The sequence below is a fragment of the Chelmon rostratus genome, chromosome 19, assembly GCF_017976325.1.
Source record: "Chelmon rostratus isolate fCheRos1 chromosome 19, fCheRos1.pri, whole genome shotgun sequence".
NCBI lineage: Eukaryota > Metazoa > Chordata > Actinopteri > Chaetodontiformes > Chaetodontidae > Chelmon > Chelmon rostratus.
Window position 1 is genome coordinate 9,366,098 of NC_055676.1, and position 23,018 is coordinate 9,389,115.

General features: G+C 44.8%; 3 protein-coding genes across 3 annotated transcripts; 2 read left to right on the forward strand and 1 right to left on the reverse strand.

Annotated features, from left to right (window-relative positions):
• Positions 1–5,317: 5,317 nt before the first annotated feature.
• Positions 5,318–9,002, forward strand: nefma (neurofilament medium chain a). The gene is made up of 4 exons (XM_041960439.1): positions 5,318–6,376; positions 7,227–7,351; positions 7,457–8,282; positions 8,340–9,002. The coding sequence occupies exons 1-4, from the start codon at positions 5,318–5,320 to the stop codon at positions 9,000–9,002; spliced, it is 2,673 nt and encodes an 890-aa protein (XP_041816373.1).
• A 4,773-nt stretch (positions 9,003–13,775) lies between these two features.
• Positions 13,776–16,765, reverse strand: nefla (neurofilament light chain a). Its single transcript, XM_041960196.1, has 4 exons — positions 15,728–16,765; positions 15,435–15,559; positions 14,245–14,690; positions 13,776–14,143 (listed from the first exon to the last, which is right to left on the reverse strand). The coding sequence occupies exons 1-4, from the start codon at positions 16,763–16,765 to the stop codon at positions 13,776–13,778; spliced, it is 1,977 nt and encodes a 658-aa protein (XP_041816130.1).
• A 3,826-nt stretch (positions 16,766–20,591) lies between these two features.
• Positions 20,592–22,532, forward strand: pgam2 (phosphoglycerate mutase 2 (muscle)). The gene is made up of 3 exons (XM_041960273.1): positions 20,592–21,089; positions 21,190–21,370; positions 22,051–22,532. Exons 1-3 carry the CDS (start codon positions 20,673–20,675, stop codon positions 22,218–22,220), a joined length of 768 nt encoding a protein of 255 aa, XP_041816207.1. The 5' UTR covers positions 20,592–20,672; the 3' UTR covers positions 22,221–22,532.
• Positions 22,533–23,018: the final 486 nt, after the last annotated feature.

Here is a 23,018-nt window from a genome sequence, read left to right on the forward strand (position 1 = left end):
GTTTCTGTAATATATCATCAGACACGACACACTGGAATCACACAATGCCTCAGGTGTAATGGTGTATCAGGACATAGTTGTGACCTTGGTATCCGACATGTTTATGTAATACATGCTGTGAAGGACATCTCCGTGACAACTGCTTGTGGTTAAGAGACGGTAATGATGCCAGATGTAACAGATGGATTCTAGCGTTGCCGAGGGTGGAAAAGTGACAATGTTATCACGGTGAACAAGAGGAGAGAACCGTTATGGTATACTCAGTGGGTGCGAGCCCAGCAGTGATGGACAGAGAGACAGAGAGGAGGCGGGAGGGCGACAGGGGGAGGGAGAAAGGAAGTCAGAGGGGGGCTGGGAACAGATGGAAAGAATAGGATGTGATGGCAAAAAAAGATAAAGACATAGTAGAAAGTAAGAGAGACGTTAAATATAAAGTGATTAAAAAGCAGACAATTTATGAAGAAATAAAACGGGATGCAGAGAAAGAAGAGAAGAGCAGCGGAGATAAAGAAAAAGACAATCTAGCAGATAACCACAGCAACAGAGATGAAGCAGACACTGTTCAGACTCGTGTCCTGAGCGGCTCAGTATTTATGGCTCAGTATGTGTCAAGTCATCCTGTCTGGCCACCTGCATTCACCCATAACCGTCCTCTGCGTCTTCTTCAAGCTAGGCTGCCTGCAGTCACACACAGTTACTAATATTCACCGAAGAGATACTACCCAATACAAGACCTCTTCAATATATGTGTGCAACAACTTTAACTACTCTGAAGTATGATAAAGATTACAGTCATTAAATACATTATGTGAGTATTTTTCATGTTTTGGGATTAGACCCTCACTTACAGTTAAGGTCAATCTAAAATCCTGATTCCAAACAGGTGTTTTTGGAGCATTCCACAACTTTCCCAGTCTTTAGTTGCTCTTGTCCCAACATGTCTGAAACACGTCACTGCATCAAATTCAGAATAATCAGACATTTACAAATCAATTAAGTTGATGAGATAAAACATTAGAAATACAGTGTCTTAAATATCTTGTCTTCATGTGATATGATTGGGCAGCACCTGAGAAGCTTGACAAGGGGGTTGCTCGCTTGGGGTCAGGGTGTAGCAATTGTATCTAGGTAGTACTTCTACTCAGGTTTTCTATGTGCGAATTGAAAATCCATCGAAAAACAGGTGGATGGAAATCCACCCCATGATATTTTAGAGCATAGTGTGCTTTGTGGCAACAGCTTACAGAAGACTCTCTTTCAACATGATAATGCCCCTGTGCACAAAGTGAAGGTCCATGGGTTTCCCATTTTGGTGTGGAGGAACTTGACTAGCCTGAGTCCTGATCTCTTACCCATCCACAACCTTTGGGATGAACTGGGACACCGGCTGCAGAGGGCAGGACGCATCACCCAAAATCCCTAACTGGACCTCACAAATGCTCTTATGGTTGACTGGCAACCAGCAGCCAGGTGAGATGTTCAGCAAGCGAATGTGGGTGTAGTGTCGGGTGTCCACGTGCTTCTGTGAGTGCAGTGTATACTGAAAAATGTAAAGCATGCAGATTACTCACGTGCAAAAAAAGATTCATTAGTTACCACTCACCCCTACTGACTTTTGTTTAAAGTCATGGATCTACTGCTTCTACAGGGAGAACAATTTCAGTTGCACTAAAACTAGTTGTACAGTGTGTGAAAAATATGCTCGATGTGTAGCAATCACAGTATTGACACCACCCATGATGCAGATAATTAATCTTCCACCCTTGTGCGCACACACACACACACACACATAAACATATACACAAGCTGTAAGCCTGCAAGGCCCTGCTGCAGCAGTGGCTGAGCATCATCAATGTGAATCTTAATTAAAGGTCCCCATGTTTGCTTCTCTCTCTATCTCAATGTCATTCTTCCTCTCCACTGACTCGTGACATTCCCTTTTTCATCTCGTGAATATACTACGGACAGAAGTGCAACTGGCAGTCATCTTAGTTGCATGACACATCACAGCAGCTGTGGAGGAAGTCCTCAGCTCCTTTGGTTGCAATACCACAATACCCCATTACAAGTAAAGGTTGTGCATTTAAAACTTTACTTGAGCAATTGCACATAACAAAAACATATTAAGCCTTGCTTGACCTGTTGTTAACAGTAGCTTATGGTGGATAATCTTCGCTCATGTTGCTATTGAGTTAATGTGCAATTCACATTAATAAGTCAAACTGGTGACTTTAAGTCTTTTCAACAGCTACATTGGAGCATTTACCATGATCCTTGGTTGTCACGTGTGGTCACAGCCGCAGCAAAATCGATGAAATCTCTCTTTAAATAGGTGGAAATGGGCTATTATTTAGGTCCACAGCTACCATTGAGAACACTGAGGTCAGGTGTTCCATATTTTATTCTGGGACTTTTAGCAACCTGAGGGAGTTTCAATCCTACAATAAAACAGGAATTATTTTGATAATTCCGGTGTAGACGTGATACATTTGAATCGGATTACTTTCAAGAGTCAAAGCAAAAAATAATCCTCAAAAAAATAAAAAATAAAATTGTGGGAACTTGCCACTTGACCTCTGGAATCCTGGCTATGACCCTGCTACTACTGACTCTACTACTGATCATCAAACGCTACTTTTGGAATACGCTGCATCTGTCATGTTAATGCTTTACTAGCCTGCTATTAACAAACATGGCACTGCTTCTTATAATTGCCACTCAACAGTATATCAGCTGACTAAAAGGTCACGCTGTCCTTGTATTCTCTGCATCAGCATACAGAACAACATATCCCTGCATCATGTCTCCAAAAGATGCCAGTGCCTTAACCTCACTCAAAGAGGAATGAACTCTCCATTCTAACTCTGTGGCCTGGCGCCTGCACGCCAGAGGCTGGGACACGCTGGGATGGGCTCGTCTGATGCGAGAGCCTGTTTCTGCTGCAGTGCCATTTGAAAACACTCCAACCCTTCTGCAGTGCGCTGGAGCCCAGCACCGATGCTGAATGACTCCCCTGTTTTCTTTTTTCTTTTTTTTTTTGCCCAACCCACACACACACCCTCACTCTGCCGTGTACATCACACCACCACCGCCCTCGTAGGGGCATTCAAAAGCACCTCAAGCTTTCGAACAGCCCCAACAATAAAATATATGCGTAGAAAAATCCTGCAGCCAGCAGGAAGGGCCTGTACGGAGAAACTGGTGGAGCGGCGGTCAAGGACACTGTAACGTCAGCAAGCGAGGAGACTGTGGGTGTGGCTCCTCTGGTATATATTCATTTACAATACATATTAGTGCTTAAAATAGGCAGACACATGCATACACAGGAGGAGAGTCATTGTGACCGTCTCTCCCTCCCTCTCAGTCTAGCTCTCTCTCCCTGTCTGCCTTTCTGTCTCTGGAGCAATCTAAAATTGGCCATGCTTGATGCATTAGCTCTGCTTGACGAAAGCTTGCAGTGGAAAGCCAATGAGGTGGGACGAGAATATGTAGGCAGGTGATTAATGGCAAATGTCGAATTCAGTGTTGAAAAGCAGAATAAGTTCTCTACTCACATGCTAGAGCCCAGCAAACAGACTTTAGTTAAGTGCAAGAATTGCTCCTTGTCTAGCATGAATAATCACCAATAATGCTATGTGTGTACAAGTTTGAGCCTCCATCAGTCGCTGTTTGCCCTCAGGCTGCACCTGTGGATGAGTATGGTGGTGCTTTGACAGCATTAAATGCATTAAGTAATGGACGCTCAAAAAGCACCAATGAAGCTGTTTTTGGTGCATTGCCTCAAACAATTGGTAATCGTTTCGCATTGACCGGAGCAACCTGAGATTAGACTGAAGCGTCAAGATTGATAAGAGATCAATGGCCTGCTGAAGTGGCCAAGCTGCCAGACAGGCAGCCCACACTGACGCTTCACCGTTCTGGGGGGAAAAATGTCTCAGGAAATGGATAAACCACAAATCCCATGTGGCTTTGCACCTACGATAGTGAGGATCCTACAGGTAACTGTAGAGACTCTCTTCCCGGAAGGGATGTGTGTACACGAGCATCTGTGTGGTGCACAAATGTTAGTGCTGTACAGTAAAGCTGTGCAGGACTATGCAATAAGTACATGTGCTCCCCCATACAAGTGATGGAAAAATGTGGCAGTATCACAGCACTCTGCGGGTACTACTCTCTTCATTTTTCTGTTTATGGGGTGGACTGCAGGCTAGACGCTTGAAAAGATTATTTGCTAAATCTCAACATTTTGCAATGGTTTGACAGGCTGTTGGAAGAACATTTCACCTTTTATGCTTCACTGATGTTATCAAAAATAAATAAAAGAGTCACATCAGTTCGGAAGAGGATCCACTCGTGAATCAATGTCTGGATCTGGGTTCTATTAAGCGGCAATACAGTCTGAAATGACCTGTATACCCCCAGTCATTATTATTATTATTATTATAATGGTTAGTTCTTGAGTGCTTGTTGTTGAGTATTAGTTGTAAGCAAAAATGTGACAAAGCTATAAATGCAGAATCTCAATAAAACTAATTCTGACCAATAATTCATTTTAATTGAAGGAAAATATGAATAACTTGCTCCCTGCTGGAACCTCTCTTTTGTGGCTTTGCATGTTAAAGCACAAATGAGGAGGTGTACAAACGCATACTGCTATTATTCATGTGTTTTCAGGTGACAAAGTCTTCACATTCCTCAGACTTTGTGTGGGCAAAAAGCATCATGTGGTGGCTCGAGTTCTTGCGATAATAATTCACATTCAGGAATCTGTAAAATAAACTGCTGTGGCCTGATCACAGAGGGACCTGCAGCTGAGGAACAGCTGAGTGCTGATTGTGCTGGTCGCTGTCCGCGGTGCTGAAATGACACAAACAGAGACGACTGTCCCATCAGAGCGGTCTAATTAATGTCTTGGTTGTTTGATTCGTGGTGTCTTTCGGTTCCGCTCAGCTTCAGACTGCTTTTTTTAAAAAGTCTAATTGTCTGTTATTTAAATCGGACCCCCGTGCAGCGCCTCCAGCCCACGTGGCTCAGACTGAACGGGACCCGGGACCATTAGCAGGCGGTCCTGAGGGGGATGCGCCCTCCCCTCCCTTCCATCAATGGACAAAACAAAACTGCTTGGCCTTGCCTTGTTAGCGGCACAGCCTCAGATAGGCTATATAAGGAGAAGACAGAGGAGGTCTCAGTCGCTGTGAGAGCCATACACCCCTCACCTGCACACACACACACATAACACACATACACCCATATACACGCCTCCACCTCCTGCACCGTCCCCCTTCATTCCTGCGCACATCCCCTACAGTCTGACCGGATGAGTTACCCGGTGGACACGATAGGGAGCCCGTTTAGGAGAAGTATGGATACTAGGACGACCAGCTACGGCTACAGCCGCTCCAGCGGCACCCCCTCCAGCGGCTTCCGCTCCCAGTCTTGGTCCCGGGCAAGTCCCGGCTCCACCATGACCACATCCTACAAGAGGAGCGTGAATATGCCGGTGTCCCGAGCTTACAGCTCAACGGTGCTCAGCTCCGCCGACAGCGTTGATTATAGTCAAACCTCCATCCTGAACGGAGACTACAAGCGATCTAATGAGAAAGAGCAACTCCAGGGGCTCAACGACCGGTTTGTTGTTTACATTGATAAGGTGCACTACCTGGAGCAGCAGAACAAGCAGATCGAGGCGGAGATCCAGGCACTGCGGCAGAAGCAGGTGTCGCGCTCCCAGCTGGGCGACCTCTACGACCAGGAGCTGCAGGAGTTGCGCTCCATGCTGGAGCAGATCCACCATGACAAGGCGCAAATTCAGCTCGACACCGACCATATCGAGGAGGACATCCAGCGGCTCAGGGACCGCCTTGACGAAGAAGCTCGGATCCGAGAGGAGACAGAGGCCATTATCCGCGTCCTGAAGAAGGACACGAACGACTCGGAGTTGGTGAAGTCCGAGTTGGAGAAGAAAGTTCAGTCGCTGCAGGATGAGATCGCCTTCATCCGCAATAACCACGAGGAAGAGGTGAGCGACCTCATCGCCCAGATCCAGGCGTCTCAGGTGACCGTGGAGAGGAAAGACCTCCAGAAGGCAGATATCACCGAGGCGCTCCGGGAGATCCGCTGCGAGCTGGAGGGCCACTCCAAACAGAACCTGCAGCAGGTGGAGAGCTGGTTCATGTGCCGCTACGCCAAGCTCACCGAGGCTGCGGAGCAGAACAAGGACGCCATAAAGTCCGCCCGTGATGAGATAGCCGACTACCGCCGCCAGCTGCAGTCCAAGACGGTGGAGTTGGAGTCTGTCCGCGGGACGAGAGACTCGCTGGAGAGGCAGCTGAATGACATCGAGGACCGCCACAACAGCGATCTGGCCAGCCTGCAGGTAAAGAAAGAGCTGCGGGGCAGTTACAGAGCCGTGCGTAAAGAGCTGCAAAGACGAACATGGCTTGAATAGGCTTCTTATTATCTTATGTTATTATTAGATAGGGTACTTTTGCGATTGAAAACATTTTTTGTGTGTTTAAAACTTTCAAATCGGGGTTTTGCTTGCTCTTATGATGATGGATCGAAGTCTTAGTGACGTAGTTTTTATTAGAGGGACTCAAAAACAGTAAACTACCGAAGTAACAGCAATATTTTATATTCTAAATCACGGTTTAGGGCCTATGTGAAAACATTTTCTGCTGCGTAATGATTGCTATCGTTACGTCCTTGGCGCTGACTTTCTCTACAAGCTTGAGAGATTTCCAGTTGTCAGGAAATGGTTAAAGGGAGACACTGCAGCAGACTCTCTCTCTCTCTCTCTCTCTCTCTCTCTCTCTCTCTCTCTCTCTCTCTCTCTGTTCTGCTGAGTCAGAGGCAGGGGTCGATGCCTTCATTGGCTCCGTCCTTGCATCACTCCACTGAGATTTTGGGGGTGGGGGTGTATTGACAAGTGTGGAGGCTGCCCTTGAAAAAGAGGCATTCAACATCTCTAGAATACTGTATTGCGTCAGAATATATTAAAGCAACAGCCTCTGATGGAGTCTACAGAGTTTATAAAGTGTGCACAGAGAGCAATAGAGATCCGCATTAACAGCATTAAAGTCAGTTAGGAAAAGGTTTTGAAGGTTTCCATGCAGTAAACCGTGCACAGTGATTTTAAATGAATTGGCAAAAGAGACTGTTTCCCCTGACCATAGTTTTGTTGCACTTCATCAACCGTGTATTGCCCCCGCTCTGTTTTTCCACAGGAGACAATTCACCAGCTGGATAATGAGCTCAAGAGCACCAAATGGGAGATGGCTCGTCACCTGCGTGAGTACCAGGACCTGCTCAATGTCAAGATGGCCTTGGACATTGAGATTGCTGCATACAGGTATACACACTGACATGCATTTGATATCATTTTTACACAGTTTGGACTCCTCTGTGTACCAAAGGTAACTTTTAAATGCATGATGTATATGTTTGTTGTCTCCAGGAAACTCCTCGAGGGCGAGGAGACCCACTTTAGCACTTTCCCGTATCGCCAGGCAGTCACCTCCACCAAGATCTCTAAGCCGAAATCAGAAACTACCAAGCTGAAGGTGCAGCACAAGTTTGTGGAGGAGGTCATTGAGGAGACGAGGGTGGAGGACGACAAGTCTGACATAGACGAGGACCTGGCAGAGATAGCACAAGAGCTCTCTGCCAAGCTCGGAGAGGGAGAGGAGGAGGGAGAGGAGGAGGAGGCGGGAGAAGAAGCAGGAGAGGGAGAGGAAGCAGAGGGTGAGGGCGAAGAGGGAGAGGGCGAAGAGGAGGAAGTTGTAGCCGCCAGTGAAGCCAAAGTTAGCTCTAGTGCACCCACTAAGGAGGAAGAGGAGGAAGAGGAAGGAAAAGGCGGTGATGAGGAAGAAGAGGGGGAGGGAGAGGGTGGTGAGGAAGGAGAGAAGGAAGAAGAAGGTGAGGGAGAGGATGAGGGAGAAAAGGGGGATGACGCAGAGGGAGGGGATGAAGGAGAAGGAGAAGGAGAAGAGGGAGGAGAGGAGGAGGAAGTTGAGGAGACTGTGTTGTGCACAAAAACTCCCGAGTCTAAAGCCTCTCCTGACAAAGAGAAGGCCACAGACAAGGAAGGCAGCGGAGGAGAGGAGGAAGCCGCCGCTGAAGAGGAGGGTGGCGATCAGGACGAAGATGCAGGCAGTGACAAAGCATCCAAAAGCGGTGATGAGAAAGAGGAAAAAGAGGATACAGACAAAGGCAAAAAGGAAGACAGCGAAAAAGATGAGAAGAAGGTGAAAGATGAGAAAGCAGAGGACAAATCAGAAGAAGTCGTAGCCAAGACAGAAGCTCCGAAGACAGACGCTGCAAAGCCCGAGGCCAAGAAGGAAGAGGCTGCCAAAACAGAGGCATCAAAACCTGAGTCCCCAAAGCCTGCATCCCCCAAGTCTGAATCACCTAAACCTGAGTCTCCTAAATCTGAATCTCCCAAGCCTGCATCACCCAAGTCTGAGTCCCCCAAAGAAGGCTCACCGAAGGCTGGATCCCCAAAACCCAGCTCCCCAAAAGCTGAGTCCCCAAAGTCAGAATCCCCGAAACATGAATCTCCAAAAGCTGAATCCCCAAAGACAGAGACCGCCAAGCCTGAGGCTCCTAAGGCTGCTGAAGAGAAATCTGAGAAAAAGAGTGACTCAACAGAAGACAAAACAGTACAGAAGAAGGATGTTGCCATGAATGGCGACATAGACAAGAGCAGCCCAGAAGAGAAAGAGAAGAAGGACGAGGAGAAGGAAGCCGACGTGATCGCCAACGGCGTGGACGAGAGCCCGGTGAAGGAAGATGGCAGCCAGAAGGTGGTCATCACCAAAACCGTGGAGACGATCACCACCGGTGAGGACGGATCCAAGCACATCACCAAATCCGTCACTGTAACCGAGACAGTGAAGGAGGTGGAGGAGATGGAGCAGGTGATGCAGGAGAAGCTGGTGACCACCAAGAAGGCGGAGAAGCACTCCACCCAGTCCATCAAGCAGGTGACCGAGGGCGACTGAGCAGACTCCAGATGGCTGAGCCGGCCGAGGAGGGGGAGGGGGACCAGAGGAGAGGACACGAAGACAAGCAATCAACCCTGAACTAACATAACAAAGAAAATCATACAGCTAGAGCGATGTAATAAAGATAACCACTCTCAAACATACAAAACAAATCATAGAGAGAAGCCAAAACTTAAATGCTACAAATTTCAAAAATGCATGTTGAGTGACAGCTTTATTGGGCTTCGCTGCAGACGTGGTAAGGAGCAAGCGACTGAGACATTTTATCCTCTTTTTCTTTCTTTCTGCAGTTCACGGGTGAGCTCACGGGACGGAGGGAGGGAGGGAGGGGGGTCTGCATGCTAGCTCAGGAGAGGGGAGTATGTTCCTCTCTTATCTGTACGTATGGTAGAAATACACTGTAAAAAGAGTAAATATGTACAAGGAATAAATGCAACGCAGGTGGGGGAATGAGAGGAATATTATTAAAGTTGAGAGGTTTTTTGAGTTTAAGTATACGGAGGGGGACGGGCAGGTGGGAGGGTCCTCCGCACAGACACATGCTCTACTGAAGAAGCCTTACTTGACATTGTGAAGATATGAACTGAGCCAAAAAGAAACTAACAACAAACCCACAACGTACAGTGAAGAAAGAGACGGGCAGCGATATGATAAACACATCACCATATACATCCAGTAACTGAAGCAGTTAAAGCTTAACGAACCTGAAGAAACTCCTAGCCTTAAACATGCTTTTTATCAGTGTCTGTTATGTTTACCTGAGTGCAACTGAAAAAAAAAAAAACACTGTAAATGCGCAGATACGTGCATTCTTGTATGCATAGGATGGACTTGAATTTCAATACAGAAATAAATGAGGTGCTACTGTTTGCAATCCCATGACATCATGAACGATTTCCCAGCAGCATTTGCTCAATAAATGTCATAATGAAGAAAAAAACAGAGACTGTCTCGTCTTTTTATATGAATGTATTAAGACATGCTTTGCAATTGCATTTGTAGCCATCAAACGTTACACTAAGTAGTTTGCATGTAGTTAAATTATTACAACTTAGCAACAAAGAGCTTTACAATAAATGTTATGAAGTGAATGGCTTTAAGTTTAAAACCTTATTACATATTATATTCCTATGTGATTTAATGAGGTCAACTCATTTAACTAATGCTCATTTAGATAATTTTAACCAAAACATATTACCGGTACCGGTCAATGGAGACAGTTATTATGTCGCTTGCCCTTCCCCCACATGACCTACATATCTCATTTTGGGTTTGACTGACCATGCTGAAAGAGTTTATTATTGCTAAAAGATAATTCTTCAGCTTTACATTTGATGTGCTGCTCCCTATTTTGCCAAGAGGTTTTAAATATGTGGCTTTGTTTTGTTATTTGTCAGCAGCAGCAGCAGCAGCAGCATAAACCCAGAGAAGACGGCTGATGTTATCGCTGACAGGCTCGGGTGGGGTTTAAACCAACCACCAGGGCTGCAGAGAGCCTGCTGCTGCTGCTGCTGCGGCACACTCTTCACAGTTAACATCTAAGGGAGCAAAATAACAGAGCAGCTGCTGGGCGATGCGAGGTGTCAGAGGATAATGTGCATCATTGTGTGGATGGCTTCTTCTCATGTGAGGGAAGATCAGAGATGCTGTACTGAATGACTGCAACTATATACTACTACTGTAACTACAAATATCTCTGTAAAAGTAGTAATTTGAGGTAACTGCAAAAGCAATATATGAAGATATAATGCGTTTCAAGCGTTTCAGTTTTTAGATTTCATGTGTAATTTGATAAATAAAACAGAACAGACTTTCATAATAATTTACAGTTATTATCATCATAATGAGGAAAGCATGAAAGGACAGTAACTAATATAATACTCATAGCTACTGTGTGTGTATGTGTGTCACTTTGTCTCAGCTTAGACATATTAAAACCTGGACAAAAGTTCAGCATACCTGGTGGATGGTGGAAGCTAATTGGGTCGTCATCTGTTCTGCCTTTCCTTCATCCATCACGTTACTCCTAAAAGAAGAAAATCCTATTTTTTCTCTTACAAGTGAAAGGTTGAATATATAAGCAGTAAAGCCACTTTCTAAAATTCAGTTAATTGATTTGGTATTGCTACTAGTCTTGGTCTGACAATTAGCTTATGGTGGCTAATGTTAGGTAATATTAGCAAAGTTTAGACAATGTTGTAGTGTAAATGACTTTACTAAGTTATTTCAGTGACTCTATGATTCTTATCTAAACTGTTAATTAGGCTTTTAACATTTTCAGTTATACTGCAATTGCCACTTGTGGCCACAGTGGCCGCTGTTCAGCACAAGCTGTATATTCTCAGTGTAACATGAGCCAGCTGAGACTACAGGTGGGTTTCCATCCACCTGTTTTTATGTAAATCTCGAAATATCGCAAAAAAGCTTTTATGCTTGAGATGGAAAAGTCTGTGTATTGAAAAAGCAAAATGCAATAAAGGGAAATGGTAACAGACTTAGCGAACAGATGAAGTAACATTATAAGAAGCATGTGACTTGAACAACCAGTGAAGCCTCCGCCCTACTGAAGGGATGAAAAATAGCAGCAGACAAACTGAGTGGAGTGTTCAGGAGACTGATGTTCATCAAATTATTACATGAGAAAAACACATATGTCATATGTCAGTTGTCTTTTCCATTACATTAGTTGTATTCGAAACTGCCTACTATACTAACAGTACGTACAGATTCGGCCAAAATGTAGCATGTAGCATCAAACAAAATCTTCAGTATGCCGAAAATACCTGGATGTTGTGCTGACGTCGTACAATATGTAGTACATAATGCAGTATGTAGTACATACTACATAGTGCATTTATCGGTAGTATGTAGCAGGTGGCTGTGAATATAGCCATTGTTTTTCACTGTTAAAGCTTTGACTAAGACTCATTTAATTACTTCAGCCCTCTTCTTCTGCAATGCCATAATCGCACCTGACTTGAGAATTGGTGCCACCTAGTGCTTATCTTAATGAGTCAACTCCTAATAATTGCCTGATGGTAGTGGAATGGCAGAACTGACTTAAGATTTTGTAAAAATATTTTATTCTTTTGCATGTAAACCTGGCTTCTGTAACAGCTGCTGAACAGTGGCAACTGTGGCCATTTGTTGGTATCACAACATAATGGCAGATATTAATTTTCTTTCTTTAATGTGTCCTGGAATGGGTCACAGCAGGAAACAACAAACGTCTGAAGAGGTATAATGTGTGTACTTCTTGTTTCACTTTTGGAATAAAATAATTGAAATGTTATTCTGTGCCGTGCTAAAACGTAATGTAACTAGTATAAGTTGATAGGAGTCACAATGGCAGTTGCTAGCATTAGCTAATATTAGCCACCATCAGCTACAAGTCATGTCAGACAAAGGAATATTGTAGCAGCAAAACCCCAAATTTTATTAAACTGAGCAAGGATGCGATTTATTGCTTATAAATTATCTTTTAATTTGGTGAAAGGGACAGGCACAGTTGTTGTCCTCAAAAACAGTTAGTTATTGTAGCTTGGCTGGCTTACCAACTCAGTCAACAGGTGCAGCAGCCCTTGTCCAACAGCCCGTGGAGGTAATTAAGGTACTTCAAAACCCTGTCCGTCCTCTGAGTCATAATAAATCAGTCAAATTTGACATGATAGGCATGCCTCCGACGTCCATTGCAAATAAACATCCATAAATCATCTTAGAAATCACAGAAAAAAAATGTCCCTTATGACTCCAGAACTTCCCTGAAAATCCTCACGTTTTTAAGTTGTCTTCAGTATGAAAGTAATCCAGTGATAGCTGTCAATATATCCATGGATACACTGCAAAGAGGAACTGCTAATAGCTAATTCGTCATATTTTTAATAGTGCAAATTTGTCAAAATATATGCAAATATTGCCTGAAAATCATGGGACTCATGATGTAGCCCTAACTCACTGAAGACATGACCACAGTATGCAGTACTTCCTGTTTACATCCACCAAAGCATTATGGGAGTTCCAAAAGGCAGAGCTTGAGTTGACCCCAAATCGAAGTAAGGCAAAGAATAATAGTAGTAGTAGAGAAGGAGTGCCAAAAAGTAATAGCTTTTTCTGTGTTGACCAATCAATATTTATTCGAAACTATATCAGTGCGGTTGGGGAGGGGATGTTTTGAGGGCTCACAGTGTCAGACTTTGAAAATCCCTGGGCTGCACAATAAATACTTGGATCTTACAATGATGCAAGAAGTGTGGTTGCAACAGGAAAGTCACTGTTTTTAATCATCTATAGTAGAAATGTGGAATTAGAGAATGACACATGCTCACATTTCTAAAAAAAATAAAAATTAAAAAAATCTAAAAAATTCCCTATTACAGAACAGCATCACTTACAGGGATTGCAATATGTGTCCTTCAACTACTTTTGTTAAAAGTTGCATCATGAATGGTTTATGTTTTTGTTTTATAAAAAACTCAAAATCAATCACACAAATGACTTTAAGAGGCGTTTATTCAACCACCAAAAACTCATACACTCACTTGTGCATTCAGCAATTACACGTTACACTCACCAGGAAGTGTGCAAGCAGACCTTTATGGACTACTCTGGGTATTGGCAAGCAGTTAGCCTTGATTTGTTGCTGTAAATGGCTATTGGACTGTTTTATTGAGCACCATGTTTAACAAGCAGCTTTGAGAGGATAGCCTAGATGCCTCTATTGGTTATCGAGCTAATGGATAGTCTTGGCTTAAGTTTGCCGAGGCTACTAGCTTACTTTTTACCCTTTGTGCTCTTTTCTTCGGCAACTTCAGGTTTGGCTGCTTTTCCCTCCTCCTTCTCCTTTTTTGTGTCAGCTTTGTCATCTGTTTTTGGAGCAGCTTTGTCATCTTTGTCGTCAGCTTTGTCCTCTTTCTTGGCCTCGTCTTTATCTTCTTTCTCGTCGCTTTTCTTTTCTTCTTCTTTCTCTTCCTTTTCTTCTTCTTTTGCATCCTCACCTTTGTCATCAGCTCCTTCTGTTTTTACCTCCTCTTGTGCTTCCTCTTTAACCTCAGTCTCCTCTCCTTCTCCTTGGTCCTCTTTCTCCCCCTCCTCTTCAGCAGCCTCTGTCACCTCTTCCTTCTGCTCCTCCTCATCACCACCTGTACCAATAGATGAGAATATTATTACTATTTGTCATCATGAGCTTAAGCACTGATGTTTAATTGTACAATTACAGAATAAGATCAGAAACTCCACTAACCCTCTTCTTCCTCCTTAGCCTCTTCATCTCCTTCCTTAGCCTCCTCTTCATCTTCTTTCTCCTTATCTCCCTCCTCCTCTCCTTCCTCTTCCTCCTCCTCCTCCTTCTCCTCCTCGTCCTCCTTTGCCTCCTCTGTCTCCTCTCCTCCCTCTTCTTCCTTCTCTGCCTCCTCCTCCTCTTCCTCCTTCACCTCCTCCGCCTCCTCCTCCTCCTCCCCGGGTGGGCTGGCCTCTGCTTGCTGGGCTTGGCTGGCAGAGATGATCCCCTCAGTGGTGCTGACACTGGAGCTGAGCAGGCGGGACGTCATCAGGTAGGAGGTGCCGGAGCTCAGGCTGGAGAGGACGGGTCGGACGAAGGAGGGCGCTGACAAACTGTGGCTGTACAGAGAGGACACGCCCCCAGCCACTCCCACACTGAAGCGAGACTCCTCCCCTTCCAGCAGCTTCCTGTACAGGTTGGTGAAAAGGCAATTTGGACATTATTTATTAGCATGCAACTCTACAGTGTCTGATATAAAGTGTGAAAAGTCAAGATCCTTTTTCCTAATGAATCCCTGATTAGGATTTTGTCCCAGAATGTGTTCATCACCTGCACCTGCACCTTCTGTGTACTTGACTTTTATGTACACACATATACTATAATTATATACATTTTAGTATATCAGCACATTTCAGTTTCATTGGCATATTTTATTCTGTCGGAACATTTCACTGTGTATATTTTATATTTTATTCTGCTTGTATATTTTATTCTGTTTGCACATTTCACTTCCATATTTTATTGTTTATTGTTTAGTATATTTTATTGCCTAAGTATATTTTCATTCTGTTATATTTTTAATTGCTTCACGAATATTTTTTTTTTATTGCATGTTGGTTTATTTTATTTTATTGTAGTTATCTTAATTTTATTCACTCTTTCTAGTCTTATCTTTCTTACCATCTAACATGGGGGTTGCAATGAAAATTTCATTGACATGTGCAATGACAATAAAGACTCTTGAATCTTGAATCTTGAATCAAAATAAAATAGACTTTTCTGTCATATCCTAAGAGCCATTTTGCTAATGCATTTGGACTTACTTCAATGTTAAGAAAACATTTCAACTTCAATGACCTTGTGAATAAATGATTCTTTTTGTTGTCAGACACCCACTGTGATTTCTCAGGCTCACTCTTATCGCTTCTCACCTGTATGCAGCAATCTCAATGTCCAGAGCCATCTTGACATTCAGAAGGTCCTGGTACTCTTTCAGGTAGCGTGCCATTTCCTGTTTGGTGCCCCTCAGCTCACCCTCCAACTCTCTGATGGTGTCCTAAATTGATGATAAAGTCAAATAATCATGTATAAGTCACAAAGGTGCAAGGAGATGTAACTTGAAATCAAATGAAAACCTTAGGAAATCGTTTTAAAGATTAATATCCCAAAGATCTGAATAATTAATAGCACATCATGGTAGAATATGCCTGCAACCACTACTGACCTGCATAGCAGCGATCTCGGCACTCTGCTTCTCATCCATCTCATGCAGCTGTTTCTCCAGGGATTCATTGAGGCCTCTGCATGCATCGATCTCCAGCAGGCGGGTCTGGAGCTGGCGTCGGTACTCTCCTGCTTCGTCCTTGGAGCTTCTTACGGCGTCACTGTGCTGGGCCACGGTCTCAGTCATGGAGCCCACTTTCCCTCTGAACCACTCCTCTGCTGCCTGCATGTTTCTTGCTGCCAGCCTTTCATACTGGGACCGGATGTCCCTGAGAGCGCCAGAGAGATCCGGAGTTGCGGCCTCAGACTCTACTGCCACCTGAACGCCAAGCTGGACCTGGGCCTGAAGCTCAGCCACCTCACCCTCATGAATCCTCTTGAGGAAGGCCAGCTCCTCCAGCAGAGTTTCGATGCTCTTCTCCAGCTCAGCCTTAGCTAAGGCAGCCTGGTCAGCCTCACGACGGGCCTCCACCAGCCTGCCCTCAGCCTCTTCACGAGCCAGCACTTCTTCCTCATATCGACCCTGCAGGGCACTCAGCGTTTGTTCCAGCCGCTCTCTCTGTCCCAGGACAGCCTGCTGTTCTGCCCTGGCCTCATCCACAGCAGCTCTCAGGGAGCGGGCCTCCTGCTCGTACAGTGCTCTCAGGCGGGACGGCTCAGTGTGCCTCTGCCTCAGCAGCAGGAGCTCTGCCTCCAAAGCACGGTTCTGCTGCTCCAGCTCACGCACTCTCTCAATGAAGCCAGCAAAGCGGTCGTTGAGGTCCTGCAGCTGGCTGCGCTCCTGGGTGCGAACAGTGCGGAATTCAGAGCTGATCTGGGCCGCCTGGCTGAGCTCCAGCTCCAGGGAAGAGGCTTGTGAGGAGGAGGAGAGCAGCACCCGGCCGGGAGAGGAGTACTGCAGACGGGAGGACAGCGGGGAAGCATGGGAGGAGTAGACGGAGTGGGTCCTCCCTCTGGTAACCACACGAGGGGGAGCCTCGACATACCAGCGTCTATATGACGTGGTGGAGTAGTAGGGGTCATATCCGATGCTACTCATGGCCAAGTTGTGGGAGGACAGGCTGCTCTCCCTCTCCTCTTTGTGTATGTGTGTGTGTGTGTGTGTGGAGGTGTATGAAGGGCTCAGGTTTAAGCCTCGACTGCTTGCTGCTGCAGCAGCCTGCGCTTTTATAGCAGGACGGCGAGCTCTGACGCAGGCGCTTTCCCCAAACTCTGACAATGCAGGCTCGATAGGCTTACACTGCAACAGCAAGGAATGAGAAAGAGAGAGACCATGGGAATGAGTGTGGCAGGGAAGTGAGTGAGGGTTAAAGATAGAGAGAAGAAAATACAGGAGAGAAGAGGTCGCAACGCATAGCTTATATAAGGATAAATATTTGTGCATTGACAGTTCAGTTAAGCCAAGTTTCCAAATAACATCACTTGTAATAAAACAGATGAATGACAATGTGCTTCAGCGTGCAACAGAAAGCCAAATGCAAAGAAAATAAGATGTAGAGCATCATAATTCTTAACACAGAACCTAAACCTGGACTTTGACCACAATCATACTGTAAATGACTAATGACATTTTAACGAGTTCCATATATATATATATTGCTGTGGTATCCTCACTGCAGGAGTGAGAGACAGGGTGGGTGGTGGAAGCGGGGGGGGTGCCCTGATTTAACAATCGTGACACAGCATCTCTCCTTCTGGTGGAGAGCAGAAGTACAACGGCGACCTCAAAAGACCTGCAGTGACAAAATCGCTGTAGGTCAAAAGAAAAGAGGTCACAATATAGAGCAGGCAGTCATATGTGACCGAAGAATAAATGCTAACGAGCAGAAGAAATATGAATACGCTTTCTAAGTTCTTGGTCAGTCAATAAGCTCTGCTGTTTGCAATGAGGTTGGTTAATTTGTAGTTTATACATGCTTGTTCTGACCCTGCAAAAGGACCTTATGGAAGACAACAGCAAACGTTTTCAGAGTTCACCAACACAGGCAGAGAGAAAAATGGCTGCTCTGTCTCTGCTGTGGTCACTCATGAAAACAAAAACATTTCATATCATAATTAGATTTTTAAAAAAGCATATGCTAAATTCGTGAAAGAAGGATTTTTATCAGTGAAAGAAAAGACTTTATTGTCTTTTGTCAGGTTTTTCTTTCAGTCGTATAAAAGACAAAGCGTCCCTCTCATCTGCAGCACTGATATCTAGGCAGGTCAATTACACCCAGCTGCTGACATGCATTTTCTTTCCCTGTGTGACTGGGTGCGTGTATCTGTGCAGGTATACACAGTTTATGTTGGGAAATTAATCTAGCTTTTGTGCTCCATGCATAAGTAAAATGTATTGCAGTGCTTTGCAGCAATATCTGTGTGTGTGTATGTATGTGTGTGTGTATGTGTGTGAGTGCACGTGCGCGTATATCTTAGTGTGTATGTGCATGATCCATAGTGTGAATGCTCCAGTAATTTGCCTATGCAGCAAAGGCCCCCAGTACCTACAGACAGTGCTGTGCCCAAACAGAAGTGAGGCAGGCAGCGAGAGGTGGGGGACTTCAGTAGGAGCTGCATGGGCTCTGCTGCAGGCTGAGTCATCGTAACAGTAGTGATCACACACACTCCCCTGTGTACACTCTCTCCCACTCTGACAGCAGTCTGACAATCTGCACCAGGGCTGTTTTTTGGCAGACAAGATGCTTACTAGACCTGGGGTGAGGAAACAGAGAACAAATACCATTAACTTCCCTTCCTGAACGAATTAACTCACTTATAGTGCTAAGTTCTAGGTTGCTACGTGTTACTTAATTAGTAGCTACATGATGGAAGTTACAATGTTAATCTAAGATTTGTATTATAGAGGTTTAGCAGATGCATGTTGGCAGTAAATCTTAAAGGCGCATGAATACCCCTTTGGCCACTAGAGGGCAGACAAAGGTAAAAAAAAAAGTTGACAAATACACAACTACCACCATAGACCATGTTGCCTGCTTGATCATTTGCAAGAACAAAATTAGCTTTAATTCCATTTCACTTCACTAGATTTCAAAAAGAAAACACAACATTTAGCCAGACATCAAAAGAAACACCACAACAATATACTGCATGTTACGTCACGCATCATAAACGAGCAGCGGCAGTGCGATCAGTGCCATGTCTTGCTTTCATATTCTGTGCTTAGCCTACACGGGTCTTAATGGGAAAAAAGCATGGCAGCTGTATGCTGAGCACTAGAACCAAATGTAACATGACACCTTAACAGCTAACAGTTTGACAGACTGAGCTCATAATAGGGCTATATACAATTCCTGTGTTCACTCTCCTTTCTCTCTGGTCTCCACCAACTCCTGAAGAAAACAGCCAACAGCTATTCTTTAACTTTATCTGCCAGCTGTGTGGTGCTTGACAGGTAGCGTGCAGGTGTTTTACTGGCTTTTTGGTAGAAACTGGTTGCCTATTAATGCCACCTCACCATAGAACCAGAGTGACCCATCCTGCATTTTTTTTCCTGCAGCATTATCCTTGTTTGTTCCTACTGTGTACAATACGATAACCTAATCCTTTTTCATGATGTATTGTATTTCTCTTTTCTTTTCTACAGATGGATCATAATTTGATTGGGAGTGGCAGGAGACGTTGACTTTGCCTGACAGCTCAGCATTGGCTCTGTGGCTTCATTTCCAAGCTTCGTCAGCACTTTTTATCTCTCTCCTGTAAGAGAGCATCTCTGCCTCCCAACATTACATTTCATGAAGGATGCTGCAGGATATCTGGCTTCGATCGATTGTCTCTGTGACATATGATATTCCCAGTAGGGTGGGATGCAAGGAATTCCTCAACTCAAAGCTCAGGAATAGAATCATTGAAATACTGATACTAACGCAGGCCATCAGTTTGATCTTTTGCTTTGCAGTCAGCCCCATTCTTGTAAAATATATAAATAGCTGCTAAGACTAACGTGGTATATATGTATACCTTGCAGTTTGACTTACTTGCATGGTGCATTGTGAAACATTACTTGTGTAAATGATACTAGAGCAACTCCTAGAGGTGATGGACAGAAATGACACTATCCATTTCTCTGCTTGTTTAAGACATAGAGACTCAATCATAATTTGGTCAGATATGATGATATTCAGGCCTTTTTGAGTCAGGAAGCAGTTCAAGATCTTTGAGTCAACTTATTATTATTTAAAATGACAAGCTTGTGTACCCTCTTTTATGTTTTGGTTTTTTTTTTACTCAATTCTATTGCCAGTAATTATTTTTCAGACGAGTGGTAGCAGAAGTAGCTGCAGCTGTGGTAGTCAGTTGCATCACGTGTGTCACTGGCAAAAGCAGCTACATGCACAGTAAGAGAAAGCACATGAATGCATGCTGTATGCAGCTGCTAATTCAGCTGTGTTTTGGCAACATGTTGCTCATGGATCTTCCCCTGACACAGTGTTTAAACTGAGTGGACCTGCATGAGCCTTACTGTCATTGTTATACACACAAGAAATTCCCATGTTTACTAAACATGTGAACTTTTCACAGCCTAATGAGCTGCAGTTTCTCTCTAAGTGACAAAACTGCTCATCTCAGAGTGAGGCCCCTCTCTGTAGCCAACTCTGATCTTTACACTTTTGTTCCACAGATCTCAGTTTAAAAGTCATGTTACTATTTTGGCTTAATATCTGACCTCTGGCCTTCCCAGGCACCACATGTCCCCCCAGCCCAGCAGAGGTTTGGTTCTATTGGCTGGGCTTGTATGTCCATCAGAGCAGGAATGCCTCTCACAGGTGGAAAGTAAAGGAGGCCTGTCTGCTATGCACGGTCACTATCCAGGCTGCTATAAAAAGAGTGTGGTATGCTGGTTTGGGCTCACTGTTGGTCGGCCAGTGTGTGTGTGTGCGCACAACTTAGAAGGGCTGAGGGTACTGTGTTTGGTTTAAGGTAAACTCAGGAGTCACACTGCAAGCATGGCTGCTGCCCACCGTCTGGTTATCGTCCGCCACGGCGAGAGCGCCTGGAACCAAGAGAACCGCTTCTGCGGCTGGTTCGACGCCGACCTCAGTGAGAAGGGCGTGGAGGAGGCCAAGCGTGGAGCCCAGGCTATCAAGGAGGCCGGCCTCAAGTTTGACGTGTGCTACACCTCTGTGCTGAAGCGTGCTGTCAAGACCCTGTGGACCATCATGGAAGGCACAGACCAGATGTGGCTGCCTGTGATTCGCACCTGGCGCCTGAACGAGCGTCACTACGGAGGCCTCACTGGTCTCAACAAGGCCGAGACGGCTGAAAAGCACGGCGAGGAGCAGGTGAAGATCTGGCGCCGCTCCTTTGACATCCCACCTCCACCCATGGACAAGGACCACCCTTACAACAAAATCATCAGTGAGGTGAGACAATTGTCATGTTTACCCAACAGTCTTATCAGTCATTTATGCGCCTTCTGTTTATTGTTATGGGAGTAAACCACCTTCTTCTCGCGGCCTCCAGTCACGGCGCTACAAGAATCTGAAGCCCGGTGAGCTTCCCACGTGTGAGTCACTGAAGGACACCATCGCCCGCGCCCTGCCTTTCTGGAATGACGTCATCGCCCCTGAAATCAAGGCGGGAAAGAACGTCATCATCGCTGCCCACGGCAACAGCCTCCGTGGCATCGTCAAGCACTTAGAGGGTGAGCGTTACAGTTTGTGGGTGGACAGAGTTTAAAAATGAAAGGGGGAAGTTCTGCAGTGAAAAACAGAGATCAACACTGACATTATACAATCAAAGCCACAAAATGGCAAATTAACCGAATATTTCGCTTTGAAAATGGTTTTCATTGCATTTGAATACAAGGCCAAGACCTAAATAATCACAGTCAGATGCTTGTCTTTACACACACACACACACACACACACACACACACACACACACACACTTGTGGATTACAGTGCATAAAAATAGAACACCGGGGCTCTCACACTAGAGCTCAGGGACAGGGGCGACAGTCATGAGCTTGGTTCCCGTTACAGTCACGACCTTTATGTAGAAAGGTTGTACTTTTTCAAGGAGTTGCCAGACATGGATAAGGGAGTTATACAGCCAGCCTCAAGGGCAATAGTAAATGTCAGATAGGAATGGTAGGTGTAAGGGAAAGAAGTAGATCAAGTTTCTTAGATTATACGTTACAGGTTGCTGTAATCAAAAGAACTTAAATGCAATCAGATATAAAGAAAACCTGCCCAGCCGACTTCTTTTATTATGTAAGAGCATTGTCCTTCCTGTCTGCCTAGCTGGCCCGCAGACAACCTTTCATTGTAGCTATCAGTTACATTCCCTGTGTTCTGTCTGCTCATTCGTCTGTCTGTCCAGGTATGTCTGACGCAGCTATCATGGAGCTGAACCTGCCCACAGGAATCCCAATTGTGTACGAGCTGGATGCAGACCTGAAGCCTATTAAGCCCATGTCTTTCCTCGGTGATGAGGAAACCGTAAAGAAGGCCATGGAGGCCGTGGCTGCCCAGGGCAAAGCCAAGAAGTAAGCCTGACTGGAGGCTCCTTGAGGAGGCAGAAAAAGAGACTGTTCCCCCTTTTGTCCTTCAACCTTTCCTCCCATCCACTTGCCCATCCTTGTAGTGCATTCCAACTGGGGAAATGTTTAATGGTTCTTTTGGAGACGGGCCATTTTCAGCACATTGGCCCTGTTTGTTTAAATGACAGACAGAGAAGTGACCTGTCAATCAAAGCAGGCAGCTGGGCCCCACATTTTATGCAGCCACACATCACTCAGCCCTTTTAAATTGTGGTCAAGGCCTGTATGGTGAGGACCTCACGACCCTGGCACAACCAATAAAGAAACCATGTTTTTATGTAGGCTTGTGTCTGTTAATTTTTCTCCTTCTTTCTTTCTTCAAATTACATTATCATCCTTATCTATTACTCCTATTCTTCTCCAGTTTCCCATTTGGAAATCAGTGGTTTCAGCTAAGTGCAAGGTGCTGTGAAAGGTAGAGAGGTGGGGGGGCACAGTCTGAGAGTCACTGGGTTCATCCTGGCAGCATTCCCATAATGCAGTTTGAGAGTTTTTGCCTGTCCTCCCATATAGTCAGATCACACTGAGAAGCCCACAGAGGAAGAATCATTTTAAGATGTTACAAATTAAAGGAAAACCTGAAGAAGTAAATGGATGACGCTGTTAGAAGTGGTCTCTTTTAAGATGATGATGCCTAAAACTTCAGGACACAAATGATCACTGAATGGTTTAATGAGTATGCAGATGATTGAATGAATCGTATGCTAAAGCATTTGCAGTCACCAGTTTGAACCTCAAATTAGATTTT